Source organism: Myxine glutinosa, chromosome 4 (genome assembly GCF_964187855.1).
Source record: "Myxine glutinosa chromosome 4, kmMyxGlut1.1, whole genome shotgun sequence".
Classification (NCBI taxonomy): Eukaryota; Metazoa; Chordata; class Myxini; order Myxiniformes; family Myxinidae; genus Myxine; species Myxine glutinosa.
The window spans coordinates 156,005,337-156,024,380 of record NC_136264.1 but is presented as its reverse complement, the minus strand read 5'-3'; the positions used below and the strand labels follow the sequence as shown (position 1 = coordinate 156,024,380).

The following is a 19,044-nucleotide window of genomic DNA, read 5'->3' as shown; positions in this document are numbered from 1 at the left end:
TAATTCATTAGAAAATGGCGAAAAATACGAGGATAATTAAGTAATGAAAGGAGGCCGTGGATGTAAAAGAAAGGTCGGTGTATAGTGGCGGTTTACGTTCACTGTGGCAAGTCTCCCACTTTTGTAAAATTTTCTTCATATCTACTTTACAATCAGGCCATTCGCACGTGAAATGTAACTAAACACCAATTTCAATTCTAGAATTCGAGAAACGCAGGGGAAGCACAGGAAAATAAAAAACTAATTATCGAGAGGAAGAAGAACAGTATTGGGTCGAACGCCCGACAGGCCGTCGAGCCGGGTGCTTGGAACGAAGGAAAAACATCTGAAATACTGAAGACGGCAGAAAGAAGGATATTGAGTGGCAGTAATATCGAAGGGGTAAAAACAGAGAGGGTTGGAAGGTGGGAGAGAGAGATTGGGAAAACCACGAATCAACCATGTCCGACGCTTTCGGGGAAGATGAGATCGACTCTGTAACTGCTGCCGTGACGGTGAGAGCGAAAAGGAGAAATTTGTTTGGAAATGTGAATAGATACAAGATAGATAGAGAGTGGAGGGGAGTTTGGTAGATGGAACAAAGAGGAGGGTAATTATGGGTGGTGAGAAAAGGAGGGGTTTGGGAGTTTGGGAGAAGATGGAGGTGAGTCAGGATATGGGTAGTATTGTTAGATCGTGAGAAGAGGGGAAATTGTTAGGTGGTGAGAAGAGGTGGGATTTGGAAGCTGGTGAGAAGAGGTGAGATTTGGAAGCTGGTGAGAAGAGGTGGGGTTTGGAAGCTGGTGAGAAGAGGTGGGGTTTGGAAGCTGGTGAGAAGAGGTGAGGTTTGGAAGCTGATGAGAAGAGGTGGGGTTTGGAAGCTGATGAGAAGAGGTGGGGTTTGGAAGCTGATAAGAGGTGGGGTTTGGAAGCTGGTGAGAAGAGGTGAGGTTTGGAAGCTGGTGAGAAGAGGTGAGGTTTGGAAGCTGATGAGAAGAGGTGGGGTTTGGAAGCTGATGAGAAGAGGTGGGGTTTGGAAGCTGGTGAGAAGAGGTGGGGGTTGGAAGCTGGTGAGAAGAGGTGGGGGTTGGAAGCTGGTGAGAAGAGGTGGGGTTTGGAAGCTGATGAGAAGAGGGGGTTTGGAAGCTGGTGAGAAGAGGTGAGGTTTGGAAGCTGATGAGAAGAGGTGGGGTTTGGAAGCTGGTGAGAAGAGGTGGGGTTTGGAAGCTGATGAGAAGAGGGGGTTTGGAAGCTGATGAGAAGAGGTGGGGTTTGGAAGCTGATGAGAAGAGGTGGGGTTTGGAAGCTGATGAGAAGAGGTGGGGTTTGGAAGCTGGTGAGAAGAGGTGGGGGTTGGAAGCTGGTGAGAAGAGGTGGGGTTTGGAAGCTGGTGAGAAGAGGTGGGGTTTGGAAGCTGATGAGAAGAGGGGGTTTGGAAGCTGGTGAGAAGAGGTGGGGGTTGGAAGCTGGTGAGAAGAGGTGGGGGTTGGAAGCTGGTGAGAAGAGGTGGGGTTTGGAAGCTGATGAGAAGAGGTGGGGTTTGGAAGCTGGTGAGAAGAGGTGGGGTTTGGAAGCTGGTGAGAAGAGTTGGGGTTTGGAAGCTGATGAGAAGAGGTGGGGTTTGGAAGCTGGTGAGAAGAGGTGGGGTTTGGAAGCTGGTGAGAAGAGTTGGGGTTTGGAAGCTGGTGAGAAGAGGTGGGGTTTGGAAGCTGGTGAGAAGAGGTGGGGTTTGGAAGCTGGTGAGAAGACGTGGGGTTTGGAAGCTGGTGAGAAGAGTTGGGGTTTGGAAGCTGGTGAGAAGAGGTGGGGTTTGGAAGCTGGTGAGAAGAGTTGGGGTTTGGAAGCTGATGAGAAGAGGTGGGGTTTGGAAGCTGGTGAGAAGAGGTGGGGTTTGGAAGCTGGTGAGAAGAGGTGGGGTTTGGAAGCTGGTGAGAAGAGGTGGGGTTTGGAAGCTGGTGAGAAGAGGTGGGGTTTGGAAGCTGGTGAGAAGAGGTGGGGTTTGGAAGCTGATGAGAAGAGGTGGAGTTTGGAAGCTGATGAGAAGAGGTGGGGTTTGGAAGCTGGTGAGAAGAGGTGGGGTTTGGAAGCTGGTGAGAAGAGGTGAGGTTTGGAAGCTGATGAGAAGAGGTGGGGTTTGGAAGCTGATGAGAAGAGGTGGGGTTTGGAAGCTGGTGAGAAGAGGTGGGGTTTGGAAGCTGGTGAGAAGAGGTGGGGTTTGGAAGCTGGTGAGAAGAGGTGGGATTTGGAAGCTGGTGAGAAGAGGTGGGATTTGGAAGCTGAGTGAGAAGAGGTGGGGTTTGGAAGCTGGTGAGAAGAGGTGGGGTTTGGAAGCTGATGAGAAGAGGTAGGGTTTGGAAGCTGGTGAGAAGAGGTGGGGTTTGGAAGCTGGTGAGAAGAGCTGGGGTTTGGAAGCTGGTGAGAAGCGCTGGGGTTTGGAAGCTGGTGAGAAGAGGTGGGGTTTGGAAGCTGGTGAGAAGAGGTGAGATTTGGAAGCTGGTGAGAAGAGTTGGGATTTGGAAGCTGGTGAGAAGAGTTGGGATTTGGAAGCTGGTGAGAAGAGGTGGGATTTGGAAGCTGGTGAGAAGAGGTGGGATTTGGAAGCTGGTGAGAAGAGGTGGGATTTGGAAGCTGGTGAGAAGAGGTGGGATTTGCAAGCTGGTGAGAAGAGGTGGGATTTGGAAGCTGGTGAGAAGAGGTGGGGTTTGGAAGCTGGTGAGAAGAGGTGGGGTTTGGAAGCTGGTGAGAAGAGGTGGGGTTTGGAAGCTGGTGAGAAGAGGTGGGGTTTGGAAGCTGGTGAGAAGAGGTGGGGTTTGGAAGCTGGTGAGAAGAGGTGGGGTTTGGAAGCTGGTGAGAAAAGGTGGGGTTTGGAAGCTGGTGAGAAGAGGTTGGGTTTGGAAGCTGGTGAGAAGAGGTTGGGTTTGGAAGCTGGTGAGAAGAGGTGGGGTTTGGTAGCTGGTGAGAAGAGGTGGGGTTTGGAATCTGGTTGGGAAGAGGTGGGGTTTGGAATCTGGTTGGGAAGAGGTGGGGTTTGGAATCTGGTTGGGAAGAGGTGGGGTTTGGAAGCTGGTGAGAAGTGGTGGGGTTTGGAAGCTGGTGAGAAGAGGTGGGGTTTGGAAGCTGGTGAGAAGAGGTGGGGTTTGGAAGCTGGTGAGAAGAGGTGGGGTTTGGAAGCTGGTGAGAAGAGGTGGGGGTTGGAAGCTGGTGAGAAAAGGTGGGGTTTGGAAGCTGGTGAGAAGAGGTTGGGTTTGGAAGCTGGTGAGAAGAGGTGGGGTTTGGTAGCTGGTGAGAAGAGGTGGGGTTTGGAATCTGGTTGGGAAGAGGTGGGGTTTGGAATCTGGTTGGGAAGAGGTGGGGTTTGGAAGCTGGTGAGAAGTGGTGGGGTTTGGAAGCTGGTGAGAAGTGGTGGGGTTTGGAAGCTGGTGAGAAGTGGTGGGGTTTGGAAGCTGGTGAGAAGAGGTGGGGTTTGGAGGCTGGTGAGAAGAGGTGTGGTTTGGAGGCTGTTGAGAAGAGGTGTGGTTTGGAGGCTGGTGAGAAGAGGTGTGGTTTGGAGGCTGGTGAGAAGAGGTGTGGTTTGGAGGCTGGTGAGAAGAGGTGTGGTTTGGAGGCTGGTGAGAAGAGGTGGGGGTTGGAAGCTGGTGAGAAGAGGTGGGGGTTGGAAGCTGGTGAGAAAAGGTGGGGTTTGGAAGCTGGTGAGAAAAGGTGGGGTTTGGAAGCTGGTGAGAAGAGGTGAGGTTTGGAAGCTGGTGAGAAGAGGTTGGGTTTGGAAGCTGGTGAGAAGAGGTGGGGTTTGGAAGCTGGTGAGAAGAGGTTGGGTTTGGAAGCTGGTGAGAAGAGGTGGGGTTTGGAAGCTGGTGAGAAGAGGTTGGGTTTGGAAGCTGGTGAGAAGAGGTGGGGTTTGGAAGCTGGTGAAAAGGGGTGTGGTTTGGAGGCTTGTGAGAAGAGGTGTGGTTTGGAGGCTGGTGAGAAAAGGTGTGGTTTGGACGCTGGTGAGAAGAGGTGGGGTTTGGAAGCTGGTGAGAAGAGGTTGGGTTTGGAAGCTGGTGAGAAGAGGTGGGGTTTGGAAGCTGGTGAAAAGGGGTGTGGTTTGGAGGCTTGTGAGAAGAGGTGTGGTTTGGAGGCTGGTGAGAAAAGGTGTGGTTTGGACGCTGGTGAGAAGAGGTGGGGGTTGGAAGCTGGTGAGAAAAGGTGGGGTTTGGAAGCTGGTGAGAAAAGGTGGGGTTTGGAAGCTGGTGAGAAGAGGTTGGGTTTGGAAGCTGGTGAGAAGAGGTTGGGTTTGGAAGCTGGTGAGAAGAGGTGGGGTTTGGAAGCTGGTGAGAAGGGGTGGGGTTTGGAAGCTGGTGAGAAGGGGTGGGGTTTGGAAGCTGGTGAGAAGAGGTGGGGTTTGGAAGCTGGTGAGAAGAGCTGGGGTTAGGAAGCTGGTGAGAAGAGGTGGGGTTTGGAAGCTGTTGAGAAGAGGTGGGGTTTGAAATCTGGTGAGAAGAGGTGGGGTTTGGAAGGTGATGAGAAGAGGTGGGCCTTGGCAGCAGGAGATTAGAGGTGTGGATTGGTACACTGTAAGAATTGGGAATTATGAGGATCTGTAAAAGGTAGGGATTGGTAGGCTGTGCGTTGAGGGCTGGAAAATTTGTCGGTGGTGAAACTGGAACCTGGACATATGGTAGGTGGTGGACAATTGGTAAGTTGGAGACGGAAAGATTATTTGGCAGCGGACTGAAGACTGTGAAATTAGTTGGTGGTGGGACCTTGATGAAGAAATTGGTATGCGGTGAGCCAAAGATCGGAAAATTGGTAAGTGGTGGGCCGAGGAAAGTTAAATTGGTTGGTGGCAGACCGAGGATGGGCTGAGGATGATGACTGGTAGGGGACAGGATGAGGACAGGGAAATTAGCTGGCTGTGGCCTGAGGAGGGTGAAATTGGTCGGTGGTTGCCCAAGGGTGGTGAAATTGGTCAGCGGTTGCCCGAGGTTAGTGAAATTGGTCGACGGTTGCCTGAGAGTGGTGAAATTGGTCGGCAGTTGCCTGAGGGTGGTGAAATTGGTCGGCGGTTGCCTGAGGGTGGTGAAATTGGTCGACAGTTGCCCGAGGGTGGTGAAATTTGTCAGTGGTGGGCTGGGTCATTAAAATTGGTCGGCGGTTGCCCGAGGGCGGTGAAATTGGCCGACGGCGAGCCGAGGATTGGGCACACTAGTTTTGTGCGACGCCAAAGTTAAGGGGACGTTCCATTTTTAGTGACTGCACTGGGTGACTTTATGAGTTTTTTTCAAATTCTTTTGGTTGACATTTTCTTTTTTTTCTTGTTCAGCAATACGGAGAGAAGGGAAGTTTTTGGTTTTTGTTTGGTGATGGGAATGAAGGGAAACTCTTGTGGACGTCGGGGAGAGAAGAGGTTCATTTTTCTCAGTGAGGGCACAAAAAGTGGAGATTCAATTATTTTTAGTCAGTGGAGAGGGTTTTTTTTTTCTAGGTGATTGCTCGATGGGTACAGAAAAGACAGGAAACTAACTCATTGCAAATGTGATGTGTATATATTATGTGTATATATATATATATATATATATATATATATATATATATATATATATATATATATATATATATATATATATATATATATATTTGTATATCTGTCGGTTACTGAATTATTGTAAAGTGTTTTTTGACTTGTATATTTGTCTTGACGATGTAAGAATTATTTTAATAATGATGAATATGGTATTTCTTTGAGGTTTCATTTGATGTGATCAAAGAGTTCCGGTTGTCGTCAGTTAAGACTGGTTTGGCAAGTGCAGCTGAGCATATGGCACTTCAGCCTTACCTGATTAGATTCCAAAATACACAATTTCAAATGTCACTGTCATTTACACTATATTGTGTTTCTTCATGTGAGTGTGTTCGTTGATGTGCAATTCTGGAATGACTTTATTTTATTTTTGTATTTTTGATACACTTTGTAATTAGTTAATCGACTACTGTTACTATTTTAATGCAAAGGCCCCAATTATTCCCACTATGTTGTGGGGTCGGCCATGATCCGACGGCCATGAACGGTTTTGCGCCAAGTCTTGCAAAAACCAGCTGGCCAAGTCCGACGGTTTGATTGAAGATGGCAGCAGTTTGTAATTTATTTAGCGTCATGGTGATAACTCCCCTACTAGTCACGCAAAACGTGATGGGATCCAAGAACCGGTGCTGGCAGATGGGTCCTCCGGCTGAAAATCCTATGGACTGCGCACAGTGATATCTCATCTCGAATGCGAAACTCCGGGGTGACGAGCTCGATTGAGATTGAAATTCCAGTTAGGCTGCTCAAAGCCGAAGACGTTTGACCGAACTTGTACAATTTAAAGACGTGGGTTTTCATGTTGCAAATCTCACTTTTTATTTCTTTTGTGCCGAATGTAAGGAACCATTTTGTACTTGTCTGGAGCTCCATAAGTATCTGGAGAAAACACAGTGCGGAAGATTGACTTGCCGTACCATGTAGAGGTCAGTTGTGCAAACTCTTAGAGGCTACTGATAGACTGCCTGAAATCACTGAGACATCATGACCAGAGTTTCATCAAAGCATCAGTAAGATGTACTCAAACTGCTTTTGTGATCCGTAAACTTGACTTTTATCAGGAAGTGCTTTTCTACTTCTGGTCGTGTGTGTCGTGTGTGTCGTGTGTGTCGTGTGTGTTGTGTGTGTTGTGTGTTAGGAGTGGTTGTGGCCTTCGATCGGATGAAACATCCATTCTTTCAATTTATGGACTCTTCTGCATGCCCCAAAAAGTGACCTTTAACCACACGGAAAGAGATTATTTTTTTAATCAGTTTTTATTTAAAGACTTCACAGGACATTATAGAATAGATTTCTAACAGTTTCCCCTCCACACCCCACCTGTCACCCACCCAGATTGGATCACGACTGGACTAGTGGGCATCACTCTTGAGTACATAATTTGAGAGTTTTGACACTGGTATGACGGGGGTATTTCACCCTTAATTTAATTAACGTATAGCACTGTCTTCCTGTGAAGGTCGTGACGGGGTTGAAATGGAATAGTGGAGGTGCTGAGAAGCAATGTGTGTCGGGGAACACAGAGAAATGGAACGTGGACCTAAATTGGATTAGTGTGTGCGTGTGCGTGTGCGTGTGCTCGTGCGCAGGTGTTGTCTTGGTGTCTTTAGATATTGATTCTCTGTTTGTGGTTGTTGTCAACCATCAGTATACTACCTGTGCGTCGGTGCAATGCAACCCAAACTAAATTTCTCTTTTCCACCTTTAAATATATGCCCAATTTTTGGTTCACCAGTGATCAAACAGAGTGACCACTGTATTCGTCAAGGGTGTGTGTCTGTCTGCAGCATAACAACCCGATGATATCATCCGATCTTGATGAAACTTGGGTGGGAGGTTGATATCATGATCTACTTGTGTTCTGCCTAGAGTGGGCGTATTGCGCCCATTGTGGGCGGAGCCACACCCGAAAAAGATGTCTTTTTAGGGGGTAATCGAGTTCAAGCTACATCTTCTCCGAGGGAGTTGGTGGAATCTGAGTTTCGGTATTTGTTATTTGGTTAGGCCAATGTCACGTGTCTAGCCCCACGGAGCTCGATTTTTCATTTTCGCCACAAGGTCACGAAATTTAGAAAAGGCGATTTTTGATGCTTTTATTACATTGTTCGCTTCCTGATAGGGTGAAATATCGTACATGATCTTATATTATCACATACATCATGAAATACAAGTTTTCCAACAAATTTCAGAATATTCGACCTTTGACCTTTGAGTGCCACAAAGGTCAAATTTCCAAGGTTGTCGGAATCGAACCGAATTTTCGGTATTGTGTAGCTAACTAACCTCATAACTGATTATACATTATTTTCTATCTCATTTCAAGGTCAGTAACCTTCGTTTTGACATTTCCAGGCCAGCACCACATGCAATTACGTACACCGTACAGCTGGCTCTTAAAGGCCTGCACATGCAGCGCATTGGGGCCCTTTGTAAATAGGCATGTACTCCACGTGCCGGGGGCCGACACCTGCCACGTGGGCCCCTTAACCTCCAGTCCGGGCCTGTTTCGGTTATAGTCCGTCCTTTGTCATTGAATACCGCTCGCTCGTGAGCCATCGTCTCCTGACTTGTTTTACTTTATTTTGATCCCCATCTGTTTTGATTGTTGGTCTTCAAAAAAAAAAATTATTGTCCATGATGTACATCTTCACCCCTGCCCTCCTCGCTCTCATGAAGTTGATGTTGGGTTGGAATGTGTTTGTGGTATGGGTGGGGTTCGTGTATTGCAAGGTGAGGGTGTTTGTGTATCGGGTGATTGACTTGGGTTACGGGGTGTGGATGCTGCACATGCATGAGTGACCTATTCCTCGTTTTCACTGTACTTCACTGTATTTCCCTCTACATATAGTTTTTTAAATGAATGTAAAAATAAGTGGTTCTTCATGTGAAAACGAAAGTGTGAAGTTATTTAATGGTGAATACAAAATTAAGTGGTTCGATGTGTACAAAAACCTTTTAAAACGTTAAATAAAACGAGACCATTTGTGTTTCAGTTCATTTTTTCCCTTAGGGCAGAAACCTGCAGAATTCTTTCAACTGTTGACGTCAATAACTGCCCCAGAGGTATCTGTATGATTGAGATGGTTCCGATTTCTTTCATGTTTGCATGTTTAGTTCATCCATACATTGTTCTCGGATGAGAGCGTTTTCGTTTGCAGTTTCAGGGCAAGTCGTGACTTTGGAAAAATATATAAATAATCAAATGAGGTTGGGAGTGCGATTAGACTGCAGCTGCGCATCGAACTTGATGTTCTGTGATCGAAGTGCAATGCAGCCGGGTCTCCCCTTCGTTATTGGTGGGGACGTTGCTCGCTTTGGCGGGGACAAAATGCCCCAAAATCTGCGCTGAAAAGGCATACGCTGGTCCTGGAATGTCCTGAACGGTTGTTACGTTGTTTCGTGTCCACCAATTTTGGCATCTATGGAAGATATGGATTGATGTCCCGTGGAGGCTGGAATCTTTAACTATATATTTTGCATTGATGTACCTGTAAGGCTCTAATGGTGGACCTTGTACATAAATACATTGAATGATGGATACATACATACATTCATAGACACCATTGTACCTTTACTTGGGTTAAAAGGATAGAGCATGGACGAGCAATCCTGGGAGGCAATGGCAAACCACCCATGATAACCATTGCCAAGAAACTTCTTCGGCAGCACCGACGGTCCATTTTATTTGTCCCCTACAGTTTTCACCAGAGGGGACTATAGGTTTGCATATTGGATCTCCCCCTGTCTGTCCATCCATCTGTCTGTCTGTCCACCTGCAGCTTTCCAGACTTTTTATCGCATACCCTTTAACATATTGAACTGAAACTTGGGACTTATTCAGTGGCTTTGCATACCTAAAGCAATTTGTCCTACTGTATATGGCTCACAATTGCTGAGTGCTTGGGACAAGAACGTTCATTGGGATCAGTGGAGGACGTGTACTGCAAAGGAATTCTCCTTAGTGTTTATTTTAATACTGTGTAGCGCTGACCCCTCTTAAGAGATGTCACTCTGCTTGTACTTGTAGTGTGTTTGGCGCACGTATGACTGTTGTGACAACAGCAAGCTTGCCTGAACTTGTTCATAGTCATCTTGCTTGTTTGAAGATGCAATTGAAGAGTCGATTCATCTCATCATGGCACCATCATTCCTTCTCTGGCTTGCGTGCTGGAAATATAATCGGATGTTGTCTCTTTGAGGAGCTCTTTGCATCAAGGTTAGAGTTTGAGTTTATGACCTTGCAGATTGGTACCTGGACACATGTACAAGGACAGGTAAAAAAAAGTAAACAGCTCGTGCAGACTTTTGCAGCACCTTCATGGGGTGTTCAAAATGTTCTCAGAACGATCAATGGTTGAAGTGATGTTAGTGTCTTGTTTTTAAATGTATAAGTGCGTATGATTTGTGGGACTGACAGGATAGCCGACTCACCTCTAATGTCTCCAGCCTGAGTTTGAATCCCGACCGAGCTGTAAACTGTTATCCTGGTGTTTCAGACGCAGGGTGATTCATCCATGTGTGCATCGTCCCTCGTATGGACGTTACACTCACTGGGCATCACATTTGCCGGCATTGGTTTTCTTCCTCATCAGAAAATAAATATTTTTCTTAATCGTATAGATCTGACTTGTACTCATAAAAAATAGTTGCTATCTTCAAGGGCTATTGTGATTATCGTTTTGAGAACTTTTTGAACATCCTCAATTATTTTTCCCCTTTTTGTGTGGGTAACAGCGCAAACCTGTATCGTGACGCTTTATCGTATCGTTCTGCCAATTGCAATGCTCGAATTTTAAGTTCGTCCTTTAATTGACTTCACTCTGACAATTATTTTCTTCAACAGAGGGGGTGTGCTTACCTTTTAAGCTGTCTAATCTTGGTTTGATTCCCGACGCAACTATAAACTCTCTAATTGCTGCTTCACAGGAGGGCGTTGCATCACAAAGCACATGGTCCCTCAGGTGGACGTTAATTTGGGTGTCCTGCCTGCTACAATGTGTTGGACGATAAAGACCCCATGGTCCATAAAGAGTGGACCACAAGTTACCGCCAATACCCTGAACAAATTGCAAATTCATGCCCAAATTACCTTCAGTCAAATGTCAGCCATTGCCTGCTGGTCGGGAACTACTTCGGCCAAAATCCTTCTCTGACTGACCCGACAAGAAGGTGGTCATCATTCCGGCCGTTAAATCTTACTATGATTCACCAAATGTCTGTCTGTCTGTTCCCGGGTACCGCAAAAATGGCTGAACCGATCGCAACAAAATTTTGGGTGGGTAATCCTGGGACCCCCTGGAGTAAAATAGGCGATGTTATTTTTCCTATTTTTACCCCAATTTTTCCAATTTTCCAGTTTTTCCAAACACGATGGAATAATATTTACCGATATGAACAGTGATGTGGCTTTTATTGAAATTCTACAAATACTGTTTGGATTTTGATGATTTGCATGTGATATGATTTAACGGATGTTTATATAAATCGTTTAAAATGAAAAAAACCTTCAATTTCTGATATTTTTCCTTTTCATTTGGCCTCACAATTGAAGCCCCACCCGTAGGGTGGGTACCGTTGCTAGTATTTGTAATAGGAGGAGAAGATAGGTCTTTTAATGAACTTGATTCTTGTTGTGGTTTGCAGGGAGTTTGATCACTACATAATACTGAACGCATGTAATCACAAAGACCATCCATATCTTGTAGCTGGACTGATTGGAAAGTTCTGTGAATTAAGGCAATTGCCGTTGCATCATTCCTAATTGCAGACCTTTAATTTACGAGCTTGTTAAGTGGTTTATGCAGAAGAGCCGTGATTTTGGCTGCATTTCTGCGAAGTGCGATTAGAATTTTGGAGAAGCCCATTTTAATTTTTATTAAGATCCACAAATGGTTGCTTGCTAAGAACAAACTTGAGTTGTAGTCACATTGCTGTGGTTTATCATCTGCTGGGACGTGTTCGGTTTGAGCTTTTGGGCACAACCAGCTATTGAGTCAATTACAGACTGGGTTAACTTGCTCTGCATTGAATATAATTTTTCTTTTTTTTGTATTGTTCCAGAAAATCGATTCAAAGGTTGTTGCTATGTTCCCCAACACATTTTGAAATCCTTATCTATATTACACGAGATTGCTCAAAATTTGCTTACAAAGCATTGAAATTATCTTTTCACAAAGACGTTTCTCAAGTTGTTTCAGATTCTTTGAGCCCATCAGATAATGTGTAGTTTCATGCTCAAGATATGGAAAGATGCAGACCTTGAATACAAATCTGTGTAATGCTTGCGTATATTCACTTTTGAATGCTTACTTGTATTCGCTGCTTCCAACTCATGTGTATGTACAGTGCATTCAGAAAGTATTCAGACCTCTTCACTTTTTTCACATTTTGTTATGTTGCAGCCTTATGCTGAAATCGTTTGAATTCATTTTTTCCCTCTTCAATCTACACAATACCCCATATAATGACAAAGAGAAAACAGGATTTTAGAAAGTTTTGCCAATTTATTAAAAAGAAAAAACTGAAATATCACATTTATATAAGTATTCAGACCCTTTGCAATGACACTTGAAATTTAGCTCAAGTGCCTCCCATTTCTCTTGATCATCTATGAGATGTTTCTACACCTTGATTGGAGTCCACCTGTGGTAAGGTCAATTGATTGAACATGATTTGGAAAGACACACACACCTGTCTATATAAGGTCTCACAGCTGACAATGCATATCAGAGCAAAAACCAAGCCATGAGGTCGAAGGAACTGCCTGCAGAGCTCAGAGACAGGATTGTGTTGAGGCACAGATCTGGGGAAGCATACACAAAAATTTCTGCTGCATTGAAGGTTCCCAATAGCACAGTGGCCTCCATAATTCAAGGCCGCTCTAGTGGGGAAAATGGCCTTAAAACGATCATGCATTCATTCATTCATGCTGTAAATAACTGTCTTTACCAACCTTACTTCAGTGAGTGTTTTTTGTTTTAACGCTCAAGTATAAAGGGTTCTCTAAATAGTACACACGGTGTGAAATCATGGTGAAACATTTGACCTTCCCCCTGTAAGTTCTTTCTTTCTTTATTTTATAAGGCTTCCAGTGAAAGACCTTCCATGATGAAAAAATTTAACAAGTACAGATGCATTCAAAGTACATCGCCCCCATGCCAAATAAATAAATATCCTCCAGTGCAGCATTGGCGGGGTGCCTTTGGCACCCGGCAATAACGCCGTGCAGCTCAGAGACTGAATTGGGTGGGAGAGGTGTGCAATAATTGATTGATTAATTGCATAATTAAAATCAATAAATAATGATCACAAAATATTTTCTTACTCAATTGGCTAAAAGCATACCTAAACTACCATTGCTTCATTGGAAGCTATAACTTTTTTAAATTAATGAAATAAGTCGTGAATCGAAAAAAATGAATAATTAATTGATTAATCAAGAAATAATTAATCTATTAATTGATCAATACATCAAAAATATCCTTTATAGCCACATCACTTGGTCACTATCATGTTCAAATATTAGCTTCCAAGCTCAAAAGGTGGCTGAGATATTGTGCAGATGAGAAAGAAAATAAATAAATGATTAATAATGAAAATAAATAAATAATAATCAGAAAATAATTAAATAATTAATCAATTGGCTAATGCAATACCTAAACGATGACCGCTTCATCCAAATTAGTAACTTTAAAAAAAAATCAGACAAATCATTAATCGGATAATTAAATAATTAATCGATTAATTGATTAATCAATAAATCAAAAATACACTACAGCCAAATCACTTGGTCACTGACATGTCCAAATATCAGCTTCCTAGCTCAAACTGCCTGAGATATTGCCCAGAAGAGAAAGTAAATTTATAAGTAATTTATAAGTTAATCGATATTAATTAAGTAACTAATTAATTGATTAATCAAAAAACAAAAAATATGTTTTTGACAAAGTACGAACTCACTTTTGTGCCCAAATTTCACCTTCCTAGCTCAAATGATGGCTGAGATATCGCCCGGACAAACAAGAAAACAAGTACAGATACATTCAAAGTACACCGCCCCAATGCCAAATAATTAAATATCCTCCAGCGTGGCATTGCCGGGGTGCCTCGGTGCCCGGCAATGACTTTATGCAGCGCCTAGAGATGGCATAGGAAAGGAGTGGTGTACAACTAGAAAACAAGCAAACAACCGGAGTGAAAACTGAGTACTCCCTTTCAGTACACGTCATTGCCGAGCCCCCTTCGTTGCCCGGCAATGCCGTTATGCAGCGCCTGGAGATGGCATAGCAAAGCAGTGGTGTGCAATACTTACATTACTTACTAACTGCTAATGGTATCCCCACCCAGGTCATACTATCCTCTTCAACTAAAGTATCAAGCAAGCCCAGCTGTTAGACTATTGGTGCTATTATTATTCCAAGCAAAGGTGTGGGGATTATTCCCAGAAAACTGTTATAGCTCGCTCTATGAAACGTTAACTGATTTATAGATATCTAATATACACTAGTGCTTGATGAGTTTTGTTTTTCGAAAGTTGACGGTTTTCAGCTGCCATCATGAACCACCTTTGGAGGCCATTTTTCCAGGGGTTGGCCTTTTTAGCCACCGTGGTCCCCTTTTTGAAGCAATGTTTTATGGCCGGATACCCTTCCTGCCGCCAACCCTGTTAGTCGCCTCTTGCGACATACAGGGAATTACCAGTGAACTGGTACTCAAACTGGAATTGGATCTATCAACATTACCAGTGAACTGGTACAACTCAACTGACTGATTTATAGATACCTAATGTACACTAGTGCTTGATGAGTTTTGTTTTTCGAAAGTTGACGGTTTTCAGCTGCCATCATGGATTTATTGAAAACCTTAAACAATCTTCTCTGAAAGTGCTGAACAGATTAATGAGAAATTTTAAACACTAGTACACCCGCTAACTATGGGAGGGGCAGAAAGGGTCATTCCTCTTTGGGGTACATAGATTACAGTCGATCTATGGTCTGGTCTCAAGAACATTGGGTGTGTGTTCATTTGCCAAGTTTCTTGTGGAGAGATCGCCAAGTGGTTTTAGCATTCGAGCAAGCACTCAATTCAAAACCGTTAAGGAACGGCTGGCTTGGCAAGCACAATCTAGCTGCTTGGGAAATGAGCACACCCCGGGCTTCCTCCCTTTCAGTTTCATGTTAAACAGAAGGAGCGAGTTTCAAAAGTTCACTACCTAAAACGCTACGTTAGCGCCAGGAAGAGTCATCTTACTATAAAATTCACCAAATATCTGTCCGTCTGTCCCTTCCCAGGTACCGCAAAAACGGTTGAACCGATCGCAATGAAATTTTGGGTGGGTAATCCTCGGACCTCCTGGAGTAAAATAGGCTATATTGTTTTTCCAATTTCCAATTTTCCAGTTTTTCCAAACACGATGGAATAATATTTACCGATATGAACAGTGATGTGGCTTTTATTGAAATTCTACAAATGCTGTTTAGATTTTGATGATTTGCGTGTGATATGATTTAACGGATGTTTATATGAATCGTTAAAAATTTTAAAAAGCCTTCAATATATGATATTTTGCCTTTTCATATAGGCCTCCGAATTGAAGCCCCGCCCATAGGGCGGGTACCGTTGCTTGTGTTATTAACCCAACACTTATGGGGTACCTAGAGTACAGTAGATCTTCACTCAGTTCTGTAAGTAAAACTTACCTTACTCATGTCGGGATTCCACCAAATTTCTTCATTTAGTGTTATAAACAGCATTAGCGACTGTTTAAAAAGCTAATCATATGTTTTTGTGGTTCATAATATTCATTAATGTTCATTACCTCTGGTAGTGGCTGTTGCTCCCACGAAAACGCCATGATAAGCTATATATATACGTTGACTCGCCGGAAAAACCCCTTGGGGAGGTGGGATATTATTGGTATTAATATTGTTTTGTAGTAACATTAACATTACACTATTATCGTTAGTTTTGTTATTCGAAGCTGCCTTGGAAAAACGCCATGATAAAGCTAACTTAATATGGCTATACACCTCGACACGCAACCCATTGACGGCAATGGCGGGGAAAACCTGCTCAGGGGAGAAAACCCCCTTGGGGAGGGAGGCAAGTGAATGCGCTACAACCTTCATTATGTAACCCTTCGTCACCCTGTCAAGTTTGGTTGAGATTGGATAAGTAACGACAGAATGTATTGGCATCAAAAATTCATCAGACAGACGCAAATGGTGTATTTTAGTATATGTTTGCAAAAAAAAACAACCTGTCATCAGTCACATGTTTTCAGTCTCATTGTCATCAGTCACAGTCATAAACAAAGAACACTCACTTTAAAAACCTTCTCTGAAACCGCTCAACCGATCGATATTAAACTTAAAAATAAAATTGAATATCAATGGGGAAATTTTTTGACAACAATAACGTCACCAGTCATGTGGTTTGGCAACCATATTGGATTGAAGGAAAAACTTTAAACATCTCTGAAAGCGCTGAATGGATTGAAGTGAAATTTTAAATACTAGGACGTGCCCGTACGTGGGTGCCCGTTCCTTGCCAAAAAAAAAAAAAAAAATGTCTTCGCCCATGCATGCATGGGCATGCCCATGGGCCCATGGGCGTGCCCGTAAGTGCGTGATGTGACCGTACAATGAATGTATCGTCCCGACGCCGCAGCTCGGATGGCGCTGCAGTTAATCGGGCCTGTATCGGCAGAGTTATTATAAACGTGTACTACAATCGATCGTACCTTACAACAATCAACACAGATTGCAACGTCAAATAAATGAATACGCTCTCAAATGTGCCGTCCGAGGCAGTGTCTGCTCGCCACGTTCAGCATCAGTACGTCGTCACTATGACTATCCGTAAGTCCGGAAGTGACGTCCTCATTTGACTGTCCGGAAGGTCGCATATCGCAGTTACGATGAATCGCAAATTAGTTTTAATTAGTTTTAAAACATAGTTTAACGCCAACATAGCGCCAACATAGTTTGCCAACGTGAAATAAATGAATACGCTCTCAAATGTGCCGTCCGAGGCAGAGTCTGTTCGCCACGTTCGGCACACGTGATAGCTCGCTGCTCTCTGATTGGTTGAATCGTTTTTTGGACATAGCTCGGTAACTACTTCTCCGATTAATATGAAACCTTGAAAAGGCACATCCTCAGGTCCCCAGCAATATATCTGGCAAGTTTCAAGTATATCGGACCCGTGGTTGTCGAGAAACAGCGGTCACAGACAAACACACACACAGACAAACACACAGACAAACACACAGACAAACACACACACAGACACACACACACACAGAGATTACTGGAATTATAGATAGATATTATCGACTTCTCATGAGTATACAGTATAAGTTTACGGGAAAAAAATGTCATCATTCAGGTGGTTTGGTGGCCATATTGGATTTTAAAATAATACTTCAAAAATCCCCTTCTCTGAAACCACTTATTTGATAGATATGAAACTTAAAATATATGATCGCATACCCATGTGGAAAAAGTGTGGAAATTATGATGTCATCAGTCACGTGGTTTGGCATCCATATTGAAATTAAAAGAAAAACCTTTAATAATAATCTTCAGAACTGCCTAACTTATTGATACAAACTTTGCAGATATGATCGACTGATGACCCATGGGGAAAATGTGTTGTCATCAGTTACGTAATTTGGCAGCCATATTGAATTGAAGGAATATATAAAAAAATTTTTTATCTAAAACCGCTCAACTGATCAATGTTAAACTTTAAACATGTGATTGCATACGCATAGGGGAAAAATGGGGGTAATTATGACATCAGTCGCATGTTTTGGCAGCCATATTGGATTGAAAAAAAAAAAACCTTTAAAAAATGTTATTCTTTAAAACCGCTCAACCAACCGATATGAAACTTTGCAGGCAGGATTGACTACATATGAGGAAAAGTTATTGAAAATTATGATGTCATTCGTTACGTGGTTTGGCAGCCATATTGCCTGGAAGCCTGTCATCACTGCTCGCAGTTCTAGTTGTTATTATTTTATCTCTCACCCTTTAGCCGGTCTCTCCCCACCCCCCCCCATCCCCCACGCCCCCCCCCCTCCCAATGAGTCGTTTTTTTTTTGTAATCATGGTTGAGGCTTGTGGAAGAGTTAGAGCAAAATGGAAAGCAGAAAACATCAACAGCAGAGTAGAAGTGAGAATGAGATCAAAGGGAAGGGGAAAAGGACATGTAGTGTGAACAAGCTGTGATGAAGCAAGAATATGAAGGGGGAAAATGGAGATGAAACAAAAAGGAACAAACAAAAACGTGAGGAGGGATAACCTGGAAAAGGGGAGTGCTTGGGAATGGGATCATTTTGAGTGGAAGAGATTATGAGGGATGACCTGAATTAGTGGTGAACAGATGTCTTGAAGCCCTCCCTGCAGGGAAAAATTGAACTGAGCATACTGGGAAGTTGATTCCATGGGTGAGAGAAAAGAGGAACAAATGAGTGGTGGTTAGCAGTGAGTATGGATTAATTGGAGTTGTTGCATAGCACTGGACAGTTCTCCCAAACAGGCCTGCGACACAGACAGCCAATCAATCTCGCAGAAGCAACACAGAAATCCCCCACATCCAAGATGCCATGTCCCTGCTTTGGATTTGGGGGGTTTAACAATAAGAGGGTTACTGGCAAATCGTGTGCACCCTGCAGAAACCTGGGAGGGGCAAAGGGTGCAAGATTAAAAAGGAAGTTGTAGGCCACCAACCTGTCTGCAATGCGAAAGTAACAAGCCTACACACTCTGCTTCGTCATGGGAGATCCCAATAATTTTGTAAGCCTGGCTTTCCTCGGCATCAATAAGGGCTAGCTAGGTGTGTGGCAGGATCGACTGCCCAAAGGGGAGAGCAATATTCTATCAAGCTGCGAATGAAGCTCTTGTAGGTTGTCAAAAGTTCAGATTGGCTGAGGAAAGACCTTGCATGATGAGAGATGCCCATTCATCGGCTGGCTTTGGAGGCCATCTTAGAAATATGGTCTGCCGAAGAAGATCATGGCTGATGGTGACACCCAAAAGTTTGAATGACTTAAACGATTTAAGTAGTTTGTTTAGGAAGTAGACCGGAGGCTTTGCCAGATGGTGCTTTAGGAGAGGCAGGGTGAGTGTGTGGGATTTGTCGGGGTTGAAAGACATATTCTAAGTGTTGGACCAGTTCCTGATGCTACGTTCTGCAGAGAGGGAAGAGGCTGCTGCCTGCCTATCTGAAGGATGAGAGATGATATGGCAGAGGGTGAAATCATCAGCAAAGAGATAGGCAGTATTTTCCAGATAATCAGAAAGATCATTCATGAAGACGAGGAACAAGACGAGGCACAAGCCACTGCCTTGGGACACCGCAGCATTGATGGGGAGCGAAGAGGAGAAGATCCTGTTCAGAGGTACATGCTGACGACAGGAGTGGAGAAAATCGGTGATCCATGAGAGGAGGTGGCCTTGGATGCAATAAGCAGAGTTTGTAGATCAAGACATGTTGCC

At 43.9% G+C, this 19,044-nt stretch overlaps 1 protein-coding gene across 2 annotated transcripts in view; it reads left to right on the top strand.

Annotated features, from left to right (window-relative positions):
- The first annotated feature begins 242 nt into the window (after positions 1-242).
- The window catches only part of LOC137425439 (ankyrin repeat domain-containing protein 17), a 221,706-nt gene continuing 202,904 nt past the window's right edge, over positions 243-19,044 (top strand). Inside the window, exon 1 of one of the 2 annotated variants that reach the window (XM_068113878.2) lies at positions 243-494. In XM_068113878.2, coding sequence (XP_067969979.2) covers positions 441-494 — 54 coding nt within the window. In that variant the 5' untranslated portion in view covers positions 243-440. Of the gene's footprint in view, positions 495-4,610; positions 4,768-19,044 lie in introns of those variants that run through there. The other variant, XM_068113880.2, reaches the window with a different exon arrangement.